The 18003-nt window shown below is 43.9% G+C and overlaps 1 protein-coding gene across 2 annotated transcripts; it reads left to right on the top strand.

Moving 5' to 3' along the window:
* The first annotated feature begins 1125 nt into the window (after positions 1-1125).
* Positions 1126-17661, top strand: stambpl1 (STAM binding protein-like 1). 2 transcript variants are annotated; one of them, XM_030755079.1, is made up of 13 exons: positions 1126-1182; positions 1307-1339; positions 4061-4176; positions 9686-9903; positions 9985-10063; positions 12135-12230; positions 12703-12921; positions 14162-14303; positions 14613-14737; positions 14825-14962; positions 15987-16099; positions 16188-16287; positions 16576-17661. In XM_030755079.1, the coding sequence occupies exons 3-13, from the start codon at positions 4084-4086 to the stop codon at positions 16633-16635; spliced, it is 1383 nt and encodes a 460-aa protein (XP_030610939.1). In that variant the 5' UTR covers positions 1126-1182; positions 1307-1339; positions 4061-4083; the 3' UTR covers positions 16636-17661. The 2 variants fall into 2 exon arrangements, with proteins under 2 accessions (XP_030610939.1, XP_030610940.1); XM_030755080.1 differs by lacking the exons at positions 1126-1182; positions 1307-1339 and adding an exon at positions 2841-3153.
* The last annotated feature ends 342 nt before the right edge of the window (positions 17662-18003 follow it).

Here is an 18003-nt window from a genome sequence, read left to right as displayed (position 1 = left end):
CATCAGAAAGAGCCTGAAGCACGGAGGTGAAGGTGGAGGAGTGAGTCAGAGTGAAGGAGAACAGAGAGTCCAGGAAACAGGCAGTCAGACAGGAAAGTCGTTCACAGGGAACCTGAGGCGATCCGAACAGTTTTCATATGAAAGAAAACTTTAAAAATCTGTCTGTAGTGACAATCAGAGTCCAGCAGAGGGAGGCAGACTTCACACCATCACACACCTGAGTCACAGGTGTGTGAGGATGAGGACTCAGGAATCTAGCTCATGGGTCTCAAACATGTGGCAGCTCCAGCTTCCTGCGCCTTCGCTGAGTCGCACGTCTGTACCAACAGCAGCGTCACTGATATTTTTTCTACCTTCTGCTTGTAAAGTGTTACGGCTTTCATCACAGATCTCTGCTCAGGTGGACGTCTTAACGTGTCGTAAATTTGAAAGGGTTTTATCGGCCTGGTCCACTCACACTGAGCACATAGCCGAGTCTAATTGAAGGAAAATATGAATTTTGAGGAATTCTTGGAATATATTTCAGATTGTTTAGTATATTTTAATTTTAAAATAAAAAGCATTTACTCTCAATCTTTAAAAACTCATATTCAGATTCTGTTGATTAGAGTCAGATTTTCTTTGAAGGAGAAAAATGATTAAAAAAAATTATTAAAATAAAAACTATCAGCAGCAGCAGCATACCTCCCTCTCCCAAGCTGCCTCCTCCTACGCCACATTTTCTCACTCACTCATTTCACATTCCTTTTTATGTTTGTCTTGTTGTTACACTTGTTGTTTTTTTAAATAGTTGTCTGTTTGCTGTTTGTTTATTGTTCGTTCATCCGCGTCAGAGCGAGACATCTCGCCGTTCTCGCGCTCTGTGGAGGCTCTGTGGCGCATGTGCAGAGAGGTCACACCCTCCGCGGTGACACCGGAAGGTGAGAGTGAGTCATCCCGCTCAGAGACGATCTCTGCGGCCACCATCTCCGCGGTGAGTCGGCGAGTGAAGCGGCGGCAGCATCCGGAGCTTTCAGCCATTTTACACCTGCCTCTCCCTCTGCTTCTGCCACATCTGTCACCGCAGCTGGACCGGGACCAGTCCGGAACCGGGTCTGGATCCAGTCTAGATTCGTCCTCCTGGGCTTCACATGTGAGCGCGGGATGCAGCCGAACTGCGGGCTTAACAGCGACAACCAGCCGGTAAATCCTCTGCAGCTTCTGCCCTCCTCTGGGTCCAGAACCGGGTCTGAACCGGGTTCAACTGATCCAGCTCTTTAACCTCAGCCCGGCAAACCAATCACTTTCTTTATCGATCAATCTGCAGGTTAATCGGTGAACCTGTAAACGTCAACATCAGGTGAGTTTGGAAGCTGTGAGAGCAGATGTTTCCAGATGTTTTAATACTAGAAAAAAAGTCCGTCAGAAAAGAGCTCTTATTGATTATTCAACAGCATGTTTTTAAATCAATCACTAATCAGTGGATCCACCGATCCCTCTTTGGTTTATCAATAAAAACGCTTAAATACAATTTTTAAGCCTTCAAACTTAATTCTGAAAGTCTTGATGTAACAGTGAGTCTTATTTTGAAAATAAGGACTCAGTGAACCTAACACTTAAACAAACAAATAAATGAACAAACAAACAAATAATTAAACGTTAATTTTTAGTTTCAGTCATTGAGCTTCTTTAACAGGCTTTTATTTTGAAAAGATTTCGCGTCATTGACCATTACCTTGAACGTTACCTTAAAGAGTAACAGCTGTGTTATTGAATTAGAACAAAGTTACTGATCTCGTGCAGGTTAACGGTGAAGATGGTGACGAATCTGAGGGAGTTTTTATTTTGAAATTTTAAACCAAAATCTTCCTGATTGTTTTTTAATTTGAAAGTCACAGCTTCTAATCCTGAAGTCTGTCTCTTCAGGTTTTCTGATTAACAATGAATTAACTGAAGGGCATGAAGCTGTGAGGAAGTTGCTTTAAACCCGAAGCAGTGGCATCCTTCAGTTAAGATGGAATATAAGGGGGAATTTAAGGGACAATTTTAGGCTGTTTGTTGGTTCCTTACAGTAAAAGTCAATATGAGCATCACATCGTGTAATAATTTGTCTCTGGCTTCTTTGTTTTTATCACTGCACTGAACAGTTTCTGTTTTGACTTCAGGACAAATTCATGTTTAATTTAAACCTGAACTAAAGCGAAAGGCCTCGCAGGTGTGTGGCTGGAAACAGGAAGTTTAAGCCTACTGAGACCTGAGCTGACTCTGAGGTATTATTTTGGGGCCCTTCCTTCGATTCAAGGGCTCGGACAGACTCGCTGCTTCCTGTTTCAGAGCTAGTGCAGGAGTGAAACATGTTTGCAGCTGTGACCTCACTGCAGCCTGAGGGCTCTGGAAAGCAAAACTGTGCCCGCCTTCAGAAATGCTGCAGGCTGCACAAACCTGAAAGCCTTCAAACACCATCTGATGTTACCTGCTCAGGTTGGACGCTGTCTTTGACCTGCTTCACTCTTACAGCCTGTTTCCATCTCAGTGACTTACCTGCATTATCTGAAAAAGTGTGGGGAGGTCTTTTCTTTGTTTTCTCTCCTTAAATCTGAATCTGGATAAAATGTACTCCTATTTGCAGGAACCAGCTGTAAAAACGTAGAGAGCTGCTCTCACAGATGTTTCCACCTTAAATTCCTGTTTCAGGTGATTTCAGTGACCCACAGGTGTTCCACCTGCCCTCCATGCTCCTGTGTTACTCCATGTAACCCCTGCAGACCAGGATGCCCCTAAAATAGATTTTTCATCTAAAACTTCCATCTTACATTTAAAGCACCTCCATGACATCATCATCTGTCATCATCGCTGTGCGAGGGCCCTTGAAGTGATCTGGAGGTGTCGACATGTTGCCGCTGACTTGTCAGCAGGTGAATCTGGATGAGCCAGTTTGACTCGTTCAAGAATCAGCTGCCTCTCACCTGCGGCGGTACCCCCTTCAGGCACCACGCCTGCATGACATACACTCTGAGGTCTGATTGGTTCACGGAAAGGGCAGCGCTTCTGACAGGGGGTCTGACGTGAGCTGGATCAGGAGCAGTCAGACTGCTTTCTGTGGGTTCAGTTTAACCCAGCTGAGCTCAGAGGATCAGACACAGTGAGGAGTTTCCGTACCTGCCTCAGGTCAAGGTGAGTTTGTTCTACCTCTGACAGGTAAAACACAGCGGAGAAATATCACATCTCAATGTAACCCGAGACAAACGCACACTCTCTGTGCTCAGGTGAACTGATGTTTCAGGTTTGCTGTCAAAAATGTTTCACCCGCTGGATCAGCTGTCAGGAGCACACAGTGCTCGTCCTCCTCTCCATTCTTCTCCTCTGCTAACGTTTTTTTGACTTTGTGACTTTAAGTACCTGATCAACCACTGGCCTCCATGTCCTGCAGCAGGTGCACACCTGAGAGCACCTGCCGCAGGACATCATGGAGGCCGGTAGTTCTGGTCTCACTGACCCTCCAGAGCTGAGCCAGGACACGGAGGAGGACTTTGACCTTCTGCTGAGTTCACCACCAAACTGAGAGACTGTAAGATTCATCATCAGGCATCTGCACAGGGCTTCATTGTGAGGTAGACAGGTGGAGGGGGCGGAGTCTCACTTCACCTGAAGCTCATGTCTACCTGCTCACGTATGGAAGAGGAGTTCTTAGCGGCATGTTGGATGGCAACAAATGAAAATTGAGGCTTCTGAGCACGAGTTTCTCTTTTTGAAGCGTCTCCAGCCTGGGTGCACCTGTTGCCATGGTAACAGCAGCAAGCAGACGGCGTGGTCGGTGGTGTGAATCAGAGCTGTTTGTTAATGTTTGGACACAGAAGCTCGTGAGGAGTGGGAGCTCGCCTTCACTTCATCGATTTTAAGAGTGTCTGACTCACCCGTGGTCGTTGATCGTCATGGTAACTGTGGACAAAGCTGAAGGACATGCAGGCATGATGATGATGATGATCATGATGATGATGGGAAATAAAACAGCATTAAAGGAACATTCAGCCATATGTGCCATTTTAACGCTGTTCGTCTTATTTTTCTGTGTCCCCTGCAGTGAAGCATCATGGGAGGCGGCAGATGGACGAGCCGGCCGTGGGCCGACCAGTGACACACACGCTGACACACAGAAACACACATACGATGGAACAAGGCTTCAGCTTAAACACACTGGTGAGAACTCTCTGTGTGTTTTACTGATGCTGTGGGGACCTACAGGTGTACGTGTTACTCACAATGTGGGGACAGAAAAACAAGTCCTCATAAAACAGATCATTACAACTTATCATAACACATAACACGTTTGCTCTGACCCAAACTCTCAGAGGCAAAAATGATGACAGCACTGATGGAAATATAATAATAATAATAACAATAACATTATGTCTTACCACCATAAATAAAATAATAAATGAAGCTTAAGTTAAATGAATTAAAAATGAAATGAAATTAGCTAAAATAAAACAAAACAAAACAAGCATCCCAATTATATGTGTGTGTATGTGTGTGTGTGTGTGTGTGTGTGTGTGTGTGTGTGTGTGTGTGTGTGTGTGTGTGTGTGTGTGTGTGTAGTTTATGTTTATAAATTTAATTAAATTAATGAATAATTAAATTATGTTAACTAAAATAAAAAATACATCGCATTACAAATAAAATTAACCACATGAAAAAAATTGATAAAACAGCAAAACACTGATTAATAAACATATATAAAGATAATATAAGTTTTGTTTATTTATTTTTAGCCAAAATGTAAATTTAAAAAACAAATCAAACTATTGCACATTAGAAAAAGTTGTAAACACACTGCCAGTGGCAGAAATTAAATTAAATGTAATCATAAAATAATGTACTAATACAATTAAATTAGATCAAAAAATAAAAGAAGCAAAAGAAAAAACATATCCCAATCAATTGATACATATCAAAAACAATTTTATATTAATGCAAAACAGTTGTATATAAATGTAAATCAGTTTTATATAAATGTAAAGCAGAGTTTTATATAAAAATAAAGCATTTTATATAAATGTAAAGCAGAGTTTTATATAAATATAAAGCAGAGTTTTAAATAAATGTCAAGCAGAGTTTTATATAAATGTAAAACAGAGTTTTATAGAAACATAAAGCAGAGTTTTATATAAATTTAAAAGTTATATATAAATGTAAAAGAGTTTTATATACATGTAACACAGAGAAATGTAAAGGAGAGTTTTATAGTAATGCGAAACAAAATTTTATATAAATGTAAAAGAGTTTTATAGAAATATAAAGTAGAGTTTTATAGTAATGTAAAACAGTTTTATATAGATGTAAAAGAGTTTTATAGAAATGTAAAGCAGCGTTTTATAGAAATGTAAAGCAGAATTTTATAGAAATGTAAAGCAGAGTTTTATAGAAATGTAAAGCAGAGTTTTATATAAATGTAAAGCAGAGTTTTATATAAATGTAAAGCAGAATTTTATATAAATGTAAAGCAGAGTTTTATATAAATGTAAAGCAGAATTTTATATAAATGTAAAGCAGAGTTTTATAGAAATGTAAAGCAGAGTTTTATATAAATGTAAAGCAGAGTTTTATAGAAATGTAAAGCAGAGTTTTATATGAATGTAAAACAGTTTTTCATTGGTGAGTTTCTTTGGCCCTGCCTGTTCTGGCTGTTTTGTGTCTCGGCTCAGTGCACAGAGGTCTTCTTATCCTCAGACTTGCTCCAAAGGTTGCCGTCATGTTAATGAGCTGAGCAACAAACGCTGCATTCAGGCTACCAGCAGGAACGGAAAATCTCAGTTTCCTGCCTGGAAACACACTTTAGCTCAGCTGTAACAGGCTTCACAGGGTCGTTTTTAATATCGGGCTGCTTTCACGCACTTTGACGTGCCATTAAACTCTTCTCATTCTTGGGCTACTAACAGGTAAAACCTGGAGAGCAGCACACACGCCACCAAGATTTTCCATTTCACAGTCTTGTATTTCCCCTTTGATTGAGCTATGTTATTTTATTTTATTTAGTTCTTACTGTATTCTGTTTAACTGAGCTGTTTTTTTGTTAGAGTAACTTCATTTTCTTTTGTCATATTGTACTTTAGCGATTCCTTGAGTAACTTGAATAATTTGATTATAAAAAATCGTTGAGACAAATTTGTTGCTTCGATGCTTCGTTTAAACTCTGCAGCACTCAGGTGTCTCCGTGTTAGCGGAGCATTTCACCCAAATTAGCCGCATTAAAATTTTCCATGTTCCTCTTCTTTTCCTGTGGTTTTAATGGTGGTTGGCAAACCAGCTTAGACCTGCATTATTGCCACCTACTGGACTGGAGTGTGGATCAGGAATTAGAAAAAATAGGATAGGACCTCAGTAAACCCGTCGGATGGACACCGTGCAGCCTCCAAACTTCTGCTGAAAATGACCTGAGTGTCAGAGAACAGCGAGCAGCTCAATGAGTTAGTGTTAGCCCAGAGATTAGTCAGAGACAGAACTTAACCTGGACCATGCAGGGCCAGGTCTCCATGGCAACAAATTCACTGGTCATACATGATGAGAATCTCCATCAGTGTGTTTGTCCCCAACACAGCAACAAAGAAGGAGGCTCCTCCTGGTTGTGATATTCAGCAATTACAGTATTATTATTGAAATGGACTGGTTCTTCTAAAGTGCTTTTCTACTCAGCATGCTTCATTCACCCATTCACATTCTGATGGACACATTAGGATCATCTCAGGTCACCCCACCCACCCCATTTATAAGTGGCTCAAGGAGATAAACAGCAAAAAGCAACAGCAGATTGCTTAACCAATCACAGACAGGCATTAAAGAATAGCAGAACTTTATTGTCCACATTAGTGGAAAATTGTCTTTGGTTCACCTAGTCATGAATGAATTCATAATGAAAACACTGAGAATAATGAGCACACATTCACACATATACATACACAAACCTTATAGAAACACATCACAGCATCTTCTTATTCATTGGTTGCACTGGTTGCATTTCGCACAATGATCCCTTGTACCCCTTTTTTACTAGCTAGAGGCATCCTAAAAGGTTGTCCTGAGGGCCTTAGCTCAAAATTAGAATAAAGAGGGTGTTCTCTGTGAGAACGATGGGCTCGCCTTCACACAGCAGTGTGAGACAGCTTCTCTGATAAGGTTTGTTGTCCACCAGTGATTTTTCCACCAGTCCTGACAATCCTGTGCATTTTGCTGCAGTCAGGATTCTATACCAGACCAGGACACTGAACATAAGGATGCTTTCAACCCAGCTGACATATGCTCTGTCCAACTCTGAAGCTTCTTAACTGCCTAACAGGAAATAGACTCTGACTAGCTGAAATCAATGTTATTCCTAAAGCTCATCTTGCCATCAGTATGCGTCTCCAGATGCTTGAAGCTATTAACAACTTCCACAGACAGAAGGTGCGAGACCTGTTACGGGCTCTGTGTTATCCAAGAAGAGCTCTTTAGTTTGTCAACATTAGTCAAGATATAACGAGATATACAACATTCCTCCACCCACGTACCTGAGCAATGTAATCAGGGTGAGAGTTCCTGTGCTACAACAACTGCCATATCATCAGCATACTTTAACGTTTTCAAGTTCCTATCCTGCAGCTGTATGTCACTTATATCAGCAAAGAATAGCAGTGTTGATAAAACACAGCTTCGAGGGCCCCGTAATAACTATGATTTACATCAGATAAAACACTTTCAGTTAGGAAATCTCTAATCCGGTGAGTCGGGCCTGCAATAAAATGTGTGTCATCATTGTATTAAAGGCTGAAGTCAGATCGATGGCTGACCATCTGTTTGCTGTGACATGCAGCTGCATTAACTAGAATCAGTGTTGCATCTTCTGTGCCTCTGCATATGCAAACTGCATTGTGTCCTGCTGATCCACTGTAGCTGAGGTGAGATGTTTACTGAACTATTGCTCCATCCAGTACAGAGGCCACTGATGGCAGGCACTGAGGGCTTTGGAAACTGGCCTTTTGGAAAGTGTTTTAATTATAGAAGTCTTCCATCTATCTGTGTAACCCTGAGGCCTGCAGCCGTGGTTTCTGAGTCTGTATCACCTCTAATGGTGACTTCACTTTGAGTTAGAGCTGCTCCATCGTAGCCGGAATCACAATAATGATAATTTAACAGGATTAAATCTTTTTAACAGTGAAGTAGTGTCAGTTTTAAAGCGGACCCTTTGTGCTCCTCCTTATTTCCTCATATAGGTCTTCTTTACTGACACAGAGCATTTAATGATTTTAAAAGGACTGTGTCACGCTGTGCGTGAAAGTCAGTTGAAAGCTGTAAAAGTCACAGTGATGTGGGCCACATAAAAAGATAGTGATGTCAGTGAAGCCGGCTGAAGAGGGAGGCTTATGTTTAAAGAGTCACACAGTTTTTAAGGAGCAGAGAGGTTGGCATAGAAACAGCCAATTTCTGGAAATGTAGAGCCAGCGTTGTAGAAGGATGTCTCTGAGAGGAGGGGGAGGAGTACACAGGAGTACACAAGAGTACACTGAGGACAGAAGAGACAAAAGCACTTCTAACAGTGGTAAAATCTCCCAAATCATTCTGCTAAAAAGCATTTTCATTTACAGACGTAAAAAAGTAACATACATGTCCACTAATTTCTGCTTCGAATTAATTAATTTCTCCTTCTCAGCCAAAGGGGCGCTGAGCTCGTTCATGGCGAGGTGTCCTAACAGGCTGTGCTGAAGGTCAGGGTCACTTTTGTAGTTTTAGGGGCACTTTTCCATTTTCTACAGATTCATTTGTCCAGGGTGTGACTGCTTGTGAGCCTTCCTGACTTCTCAGTGTATTTTAATTCTTGTTAGTTTCTGCAATAAAGCAAACTCTTAACTTTATTTCACACATTATAAGAAAGGACTTTGAGTTGCTCCTTTATTTCCCAAGGGGCTCCACCCATTTATCCAGGCTGGTGACCCTGTGAGATTAATGTCTGCTCCTGGACTTGAACCATGGACTGTTCACATGTAAGGCTGTGTTAACCACTATACCACAGAGCCACACATCATGCAGCACCATCACCTGTAACCTGTGATAGCTCATCAGCCAGCTTAGGTACCACCCTATTCCAGCATCCTCCTCTGTCACACCAACCCTCTGCACGTCCTCCTTCACTGCATCCATGAACTTCCTCTGAGGTCTTCCACTTTTCCTCCTGCCTGGCAGCTCCAGTTTATCCACTCTCTGTCCTCTGCAAATGTCCAAACCATCTCAGCTGCTCTGACTCTGAGCTGTCCCTATGATGGACTCATAGTCCACCATAGGTCACTCCCAGTGAAGATCAAGGCTCATTGTCAGATAAAGAATGATTATTTTGGGCTGTGAATTATGCAGAGCTGCTGTAGGAGAGTTGAGGAATAAAATGATGGAGCTGGATGAACCAATCAAAACAAAATAAACAGTGAGCCAGGTCTGTTTGAAGACTCTTACTTGCTCAGGTTCGGCTCAGTGAGAGGGCCACTGGGTTAATAACACCAACAGCATAGTTTCAGCACCATAATCTGTGTTTTTTTAGTTTCATTGGCCAAGGGGAAGATACATTTGGACGTGTCAGTTAATTTGATTCAGTCTTGGTGGTGATATTCAGTCTCTTTAGTGTTTTAGAAGCTGCAGCAGCTGTCTTTGAATTTCTCTGACAAACATCTCCAAACTTCTCCTGCAGAAGAAGCTGGCAGCAGAGCCCAACTACACGGACGTGTCGCTGACGGCGGCGGAGCGTGTCCGAGCGCTGGGGAAGATGGGATGCTGCGTGGAGATCAACGAGGACATCGCACCCAGACGCTACTTCCGCTCGGGCGTGGAGATGGAGCGCATGGCAGCAGTTTACCTGCAGGAGGGCAGCCTGGAGAATGCCTACGTCCTCTACACCAAGTTTATCACGTGAGGCTCAGTGATGTCAGGTGGGGGGGGGCTGCTTTGTGTTACAGAGAGGATGTGATGTAACAGCCACTGTGTGTTCAGTCTGTTTGTAGAGAAGCTGCCCGCTCACAGAGACTACCAGCAGTGTGCCGCCATCCCAGAAAAACACTTCATCATGAAGGTAACACTCATTATGAACTTCCTGTTTTATTTTGAAGGGGCCCACCTGTCTACTTCCTGTCTTTGTTTTTTCCCATCAGCTGCAGCCGATCATCCAATCAGTCTGTGTTATCATTCTACGCTCCCAGTGCTTAGTTTGTTGTTTGCTGTGCTGCGTCTCTCTCATCACCTCCTCCTGGAAGTGGTTCAGGTAGAGGTGGCTCCTGCTAGCTCCTGCTAGCTCCTGTTTCTCATGGAGGCCTTCAGCCCATTAGGACTCTGTTCTTTTCCCTTGTCTGAAGTGTTTGCCATGTTGGTATATTTGGGTTGTTTGACTTCTGAACTCTTTAGACTAGACTTCCTGTTGGTCCCTGTTTCTCATGGAGGCCTTCAGCCTGTCTTGTCTGAATTGTTTGTCATGCTGATAAGCCTCCAGATTTATGGAGTTGATTCTTTCAAACTAGACTTTAAACATCTTGAGATGGTCCCCAGATGACTCTAGCTAGGTTTGGATTGCTTAAGCTGCCTAACTTATGGCTTTAGTCCTTCACATGGTACCTAGCTATTTGTGGTGAAGGACATTAAGGATCCAAGTTGAATCTCCCCATAAAGATATTTGAGTTGAGGTTTGAAGCCGTTCTAACACTGGACTGGTTTTTGGTCTTACTCAGGATGCGGTTTCATCTTTTATAGGGTGAAGCTGGGGAGTTAAACCAGGATTAAATTCGTGCTTGTTGCCTCTGAGCCAGCTTGTCAGAAGCACCGTGTGCAACATGCATCTGATCTGAATATAGTCTCTCATTTCCTCCACAGGTGAGGAACCTGCTGCTTTAGTTTGTCTGTTTGTTAGCAGGATTAGTTAAACTCACCTGGCTGGATTGTCACAGGGACATCACCTGAGGTGGGGCCTGGGGGTGTTGGATCTTTTAACACTGTGATGGGACACATTTGGATATTTCTCATCAAATGTTTGAGTCAGAAGAAGACACTGGGAGTGATGGTTTTGACCTCAGGAAATGAACCCGGATTGATCCGGACCTCCTCCTGGGTTCATGACTGGGGAGACCTTTCAGCCACGGTGCTGTGAGACTGTCATCAGGCTAAAGCCAGGGGGTGTATCTTAGTTTTCAGGTATCTCTGAAAGTGTCTGGTTAGAGACATCTGTGTCAACACAGATCAGACACTTTGGGTTTATCCATCCTAAAACTGAATGCAGAGGTTCCAGCTGTGGTTAATGGAGCTGTATGCAGTAAAATCTGACTCCTCTGTCCTGTAGGCCTGATTTAGATGCTAGGCTTGCTGTTATCTTGTAGAACATCTCAGTCCTGGATACTGAACTCACTTTTTTGCAGTTGCACCAGAAAAGTTTAAAACAACTTATTATAGAAATATTGAATTTTTAAAAAAAATTTTTTAAATACCTGGGAAATGCTGGAAAACTCATTCGCACTTTAATTTTCTGCAGGTGTGACTGCAGGAGCTCTGAGGACCGTCCAGTAAACATCTAGAATGTCTGCAGCAGAAATATGGCAGCTGGTTTTCACTAAACTCTAGTTTTAAAACTTGAATCAGTTTTTCAGGCCTGGGAACTGAGTGAGGTCGGCCCCCCTCAGACTGTCATTATTCCAGCAGCACTGTGACTCAAAGCTGAGGTTAAAGTTCAGCCTCTGTCTAAATTTTATTTAATTTCTGCTTCCATGTCTTCTTTTAAACTTCTGAACTTAGTATTTTTTTTTTAAGAGTTTTAATTTTCAGTTTCATACTTTTTAAAAGTGTTTTTATGTGGTTAAAGGTGTTTGTGCTCGTGGGTGGCTGTGGACGCCAGCGTGATCAGTCTGAGTACAGTTCAGATATTTCTGTTAGCTGTGCAGAACATTGGTCTGCTTAGTTTTAAATTTTCCTTGTTCTAATTTGTGTCCACCTGGAATGAAATGAGTATTTCCACTTGTTTGTGGTGCTCAGGCTGAAGTTCCTTTGAGGCCTCAGGCAGGGGCGGGCTGGGGTTGAAATTCAGCCCGGGAGCGTGGCTGCGAGAGCTGCGGCGCGAGCTGGTCCTCGGCTCCTTTGCTCTAACATGTTCTCTGTGTGTGCAGAAACTTCAGGACGTGGCGTTTCCCCGTAAAGACGAGCTGAAGAAGCGTCTGGAGGAGAAATACAGCAGGGAACACAGCGAATACCTCAGAGTCCAGGTGAGTGAATCGTCCAATCAGATCACACCCTGTGTGTGGCAGCCTGTGATCAGCTGTTAATCAGATTAGAGATGGGGAGGTTTTATTTTGGGCTTAGAGCTCACTCACAGGCAGAGCAGTCTCACCTGTTCATCACAGAATATTGATTATTGATTAGAGAGGAGGGCTTGGTATGGGAATGATCCAGGGGAACGGCCTGTATGTGGTGAGTCTACCTGACCTATAGGGCTTTAATCTTACAGGGTTAGTGTGTGATGTACCTGTCAGGTGAACCCCTGCAGTGACTCAGAATGCAGTTAGTCAGGCAGGTGTTTGCTGTGCTGATAAATGTTCAAACTAAGAAATTGGCACTGAGTTCCTTAGGTGAGGTTTTTTTATTTTACTATCGTTCAGCCATTGCAGGCTGGTTTCAGGTAACCTTGCTACAGGTTGAGGAAACTGTTCATTCTCCTGATCACGCCTGTTTCCTCAGAGCCAGGCGGCAGTTGTGGTGGACGGGTGTGGCCAGCAGCTGCAGCGGCTATCCCTATTAGACGAGGACAGGAGGAGGTTCCTGCTGCTGGAGGAGGAGAGGCAGCGTGTTGCTACTCTGCGACGCATGCAGATCGAATCGGAACAGTTTCGCTACTTCGAGGACCAGCTGAGGCGCCAGGAACTTGCCAATAAGAGAGGAGTAGAGGCGGAGCAAAAGGTAGCATCAGACCTGTAGATGAAGTGTTGGCCAGTTAAGCAATAAGACCAGATGGTGTAAATGTAATTGCGTGACCCCATCCTTTGGTTGGTGCGGTCAATGAGGTAACAGTCACTGAGCCACCAGAAGGTGTTTCAGGTAATGGTTACTGCAGCAGTCTCTCACTAACCCCGGGTCAGTGAATCCACATTTTTGATTTAGTCTTAAGTTATTGGCCAATAAGAATCTCATTAATCTTCCCATTTATTTAAAGATCAAGTGACTGACATAAAAACTTCATTCACTATGACCCAAAATAAGTGACTGGGCCCAAAAACTGTTGTCTCAGGCTTCTAAAGGACAAAGACTGTGTGGACACAGCTGACTCCCCCTGGTGGCCTTCAGAGTGCAGGTTTAAGGCACTTCCTCTTTATTTTGAACTAGAAGCCACGCCCATATTTTATTTATTTTACTGTGTATGGATGAAAGTTTCCTCAAAGGATTTAGGTGAGCAAAGGTTAGGTGCTATGTTATAAGCAATTTGTCCATGTTAGCAGAGAAGCTAATGTTAACATTAGCTAGAAGCTGATGAGCCAGAAGCTGATCAGCAGGATGTTGGTTTGTTTTCAGGATTAAATTTGACCCCAGCCTGACATCCTCCTGGCTAATGTGAGCTAATGTTAGCCTGCCTGCTAATGCAGGCTACCTTGTGTAGGAAGATGGCAATAATGAACTCAACTTTTTCTTTCCAATCTCTTAACTTAGCTGCTATTTTCAGACTGTTCTCATGAACTCGCGTCACCAGCTTCATTAAGTTTAGCCAGCTTACGGCTAGCTGACTACTGCTAGTGAAATGAGTGGAAATGCTAGCTGGCTAGTGATCCTGATAGTTGTGGGTATTATTGATCAGTAAATCATGTTACAGCACAAAGTAAAATAACACCATTGGGCGGTTAGCCAGCTAGCTCTAATTTGGCTACATAGCATGTGCGATGGTAGTGTCATCTCACCTGTAACTGCACTGATGCTCAGGTGTACCTGCTGTACACCTGAGCATCAATGCAGTCTGTGGTTGACTCAGCACTTTCTACATGTTGGCTCAGTGTCAGTATCAGGCAGAGTAGGTCGTTGGTGTAACAGGACCAAATACACAGCGTGTTAGTTGGGTTTTTGGGCAGTATTTTCCTGACCTGGTATACTGCAATACTGGCCAAGCCTCCTGCATAATGTGTAGTATCACTATCTTTTGTTTCTCTTGTAGGTTCAGACCAAAGTGCCTGAGGTGACAGACGGGTCCTGTCTGTCCCAGCAGCCAATCAAAAACAGCGTACGGGCGGACCCTAACAGAAACAGACCCCCTGCTCCCGTGAGCCAACCCGCTGCCACGCTGGCTGGAGTACATAGTCAGTACACAGTCAAACACACTCTGTATGCATGTCTGTGGGTCTGCTGCCTACAGCTGAGTTTAAACTAGTGTCTGTAATATGTGGCACAGCTGGAGGAGTCTCCTGTACCTTTTGTGGTTGGTAACTCCAGATGTGCAGCCTGTCAGTGTGCAAGATGGAAACTAATGGTAACAGGCCATTGATCTAATGTTGACTACAGATCAGTGCTTACAATTTCTCTAGAATGCAGATGGTTTAATGTGGAACACCAGAAACAGAAATGTCCCCTGGATTATACCCTATCTGAACAGGTGTTTTGTTGTACAGGTGAGAGAGTGGAGGGCCTGAGGCGGGTCCTGATTCCCAAAGGGCTGACGGAGAGATTCCTCTCGCTGGCTAGATCGAACACGGCCAGAGGAATAGAAACCTGTGGAGTCCTCTGTGGACAGCTGGTGAGCAAAATGCACTTCCTGTCATGGTGTCGCCCATTTTTAGCCAGATACTGCTAACCCTGCCCCCCCCTCTCTCCTCGCCCTCAGACGCACAATGAGTTCACGCTGACTCATGTCGTGATCCCCAAACAGACCGCTGGCCCAGATTTCTGTGACATGGAGAACGTGGAGGAGCTGTTCAGCTTCCAGGACGAGCACCACCTGCTGACATTGGGCTGGATCCATGTAAGGATGGAAGCTGGAGAGCGGGGGGGGCTGCATGGAGGTCCTGGTTCACAAATATTTCAAGCTTGTTTAGATGCGTTTAACTTCCCTCGTGACAACATGAGGGATTTTAATTTTTCTGAAACTTTCCTGGAATTTAACCCTTTAATACTGAACCTGTTGCTGACGACAGAACGTACTTCTAAAGTTCTCCGACTTCGGGCAACAGTCACCATAATAACCTTTATATTGGCTGTGACGTGCAATTTCTAAGCTTTCTGAAACAGTTTGAATTTTTCCGACAGGACAAACAGTCACATAATTACGGTAATTCAAATTTGCGTTGATCAGCCACTTCAGCGGTGATGCGCTCCGTGTTGACCAGCTGTTCACGGCAAGTAAGGGCAGTTATAGGGTTAATGAACCAATGATGAATCAGACTCAGGCCGCTTTGTTCTTTAGAAATAAACCCCCAACAAAGTGATTAACAAACTTAGTTTCAGAGGGTGACGCCCCTCAATACAACCACCTGCCAGATCAATGACCTCACAAACTCCTAACTCTGGGACCATGCTGGCGCCTGGGTGGCTTAGTGGTGAAGCCGGCGACCACATACACATGCCGTGGTGCGGGCGGCGTGGGTTCGCATCCCGGCCCATCGCCAATTTACCCGCGTGGCTTCCCCTGTATCTTTCCCCCATTTCCTGTTTCTCTCCACTGTCTACAAAAGCTGCTGCGACCAAAAACGCAAAAAAAACCAAACTCTGGGACCATGCTGTTAAGCTTTCGGGGATCATGTCCCTGTAAGTGCTCTAAACAAGCACACGCCTCAGAAAAATGATCCCTGTTGTATTTTTTTTCCCCTTCATTTGCATAATCAAATCTCACCATGGAAACAGGAGCAGAGATGGGAGCAGGGACAGAGGTCTCACTCTGCGGCATTATTTCAGTTTCATGTCACTGCAGTTGGAGTTCTGTCTGTGTGTGTGTGTGTGTGTGTGTGTGTGTATGTGTGTGTGTTGTGACCTCTGACCTCTCTGTTCAGACTCATCCCACTCAGACGGCCTTCCTCTCCAGCGTCGACCTCCACACTCACTGCTCGTATCAGCTGATGCTGCCGGAGGCCATCGCCATCGTCTGTGCTCCAAAACACAACGAGTATGTTCCACACACAGTGCACACTTGATTTGAGGCCTTTCAGCACGTTAACTTCATAACACCCCCCCCCCCCCCCCCCTCCCCCCAGCACGGGTGTGTTCAGGCTGACCGACCTGGGGATGTCTGAGGTTTCTGCCTGCAAACTGAAAGGTTTCCATCCTCACTCCAAGGAGCCTCCTCTCTTCACGGTGAGAACCTCATCGCTCTCTGAGACAATCAGTGTAGCCTGTCCTCATGTTGGGGGGGTGGTTGAGGGGATGTTGATTAGCAGGTGTCACATCCTTTGGATTTGAATTAAGTTCATCTTCAGTCCTTGACATAGAAGTCAGACCGTGTCCTGCCATTCTGCAGTCTATAACCCCCTCGTTTCCAGTCTTTATGCTAAGCTAACCACACCCTGACTCTGACCCTGAATTAGAAATTGTGAGCAGAATGGTTTGCCCGTAACCTTAACCCCTCCCCTTTTCTCCCCTCAGGTGTGCAGACACGTGGTGTTCAGGGACTTGCGGCTCGACCTGCTGGACCTCAGGTTTTAGATAGGTGCTCTTTTGCTGCCAGGCTTTTATTCTGAAGAGAACTGTGAACCCTGTGTGTGTGTGTGTGTGTGTGTGTGTGTGTGTGCGCGCGCGCGCTGAAGTGTTTTAACACATTTTGATCAGTTTACAGGAAATTTTGAGGGATATTTTTTTTTTTTTTTTTTTCTTTTGTGGAACTTCTGTTGCTTTGAGCTGCTGGCTATGCAGACAGTGTGCTCACGTTCTGATCAGCTGGACTAAGTTTAGTCTCCTGTCATTCTAACTGCACCTCTGAAACAGTTTCAGCCATAGTCTGCTCCGAGTGCAGCGTAGCCCTCACCGAGCTGTTGAATGTTAATGTAAAGCTTTACCCATGTTAGTCGGGCTTTCTCAAACATCGGACATTCTCGGTGTTCGCTGCTGTAAAGAGGAAGTGACGGCAAACTCACTCATTCTTTGAGGGCGTGAGAGGTAATTATTATAAACAAGAAGTGTGTGTGTGGGGGGGGGGGGGGGGCAGCAGCAGTGTGTTCTGAGGTTTTTAAACTTTGCAAATAAAAGCTAGAACCAGTGTGAAGAAACATCTCAGAGCAGAATGAGAGTGCCTGAAAGATGTGAACGAGTGCCTTCTGAAAACGAATGTTTGCACCGGCCGAGGAACTTTTTAACATGAAGTGTTTACGCTCTCAAGGGAAACTTGAGCATAGTAACTATTTTACCGATAAATGGGTTTAAACCTTTACTAACTTCACCCAGCGAGACAAAGCTGCAGCAGGTCAGATCAGTTGGCGCTGAACCCTGCAGTCATTTCTGACCCTGAACGCATCACACCCACCAGTGTTAAAGCTGGTAGTTTAAGCCGGAGTCCTGAAATCATGATCAGGAAGTTTGTTTAAACCAGGAATAAAATGTGAAGCTGCAGTTTTGTCTTTAAGATTTGATTTTACTGAAGTGGCCTTGTTACCTGTGGACTGTTTGACCTGAGCTTTGCCTCTCAGGCACATACAGGTACTGATTGGACCATTGGAAAGATCACAGCTGTGAGGCACGTGGTTTTTTTTTTTTTTTTTTTTTTTTTTTTTTTTAAATTGCAGCGCTCCCAGTGGTCGAATATTGGATGCAGCTATTTATTATCCTGATTGGGCTTTATGGTGACAGCTGAGTTTGGTAATGACCTTCCTGTTAAGCAGCTTTTCTGACACCTGATTGGCTATAATAGGTTTCTAAAATCAGTGCATTTAGTACTGCTTGGTCCCAAGATGACTTGATTGTAGGGAAAAATTGTTCTGATTTGGTCTGAAATGTTTCTAAACTGTTATCGGTTCTTGAACTCCAGCTAGCAAAGCTCATTTTTAGTCAAATAAAGTCGAACCTCTGACAAACAGAACT

The sequence above is a fragment of the Archocentrus centrarchus genome, chromosome 19 (genome assembly GCF_007364275.1).
Source record: "Archocentrus centrarchus isolate MPI-CPG fArcCen1 chromosome 19, fArcCen1, whole genome shotgun sequence".
Lineage (NCBI taxonomy): Eukaryota > Metazoa > Chordata > Actinopteri > Cichliformes > Cichlidae > Archocentrus > Archocentrus centrarchus.
This window is presented reverse-complemented; position numbering and strand designations above follow the sequence as displayed.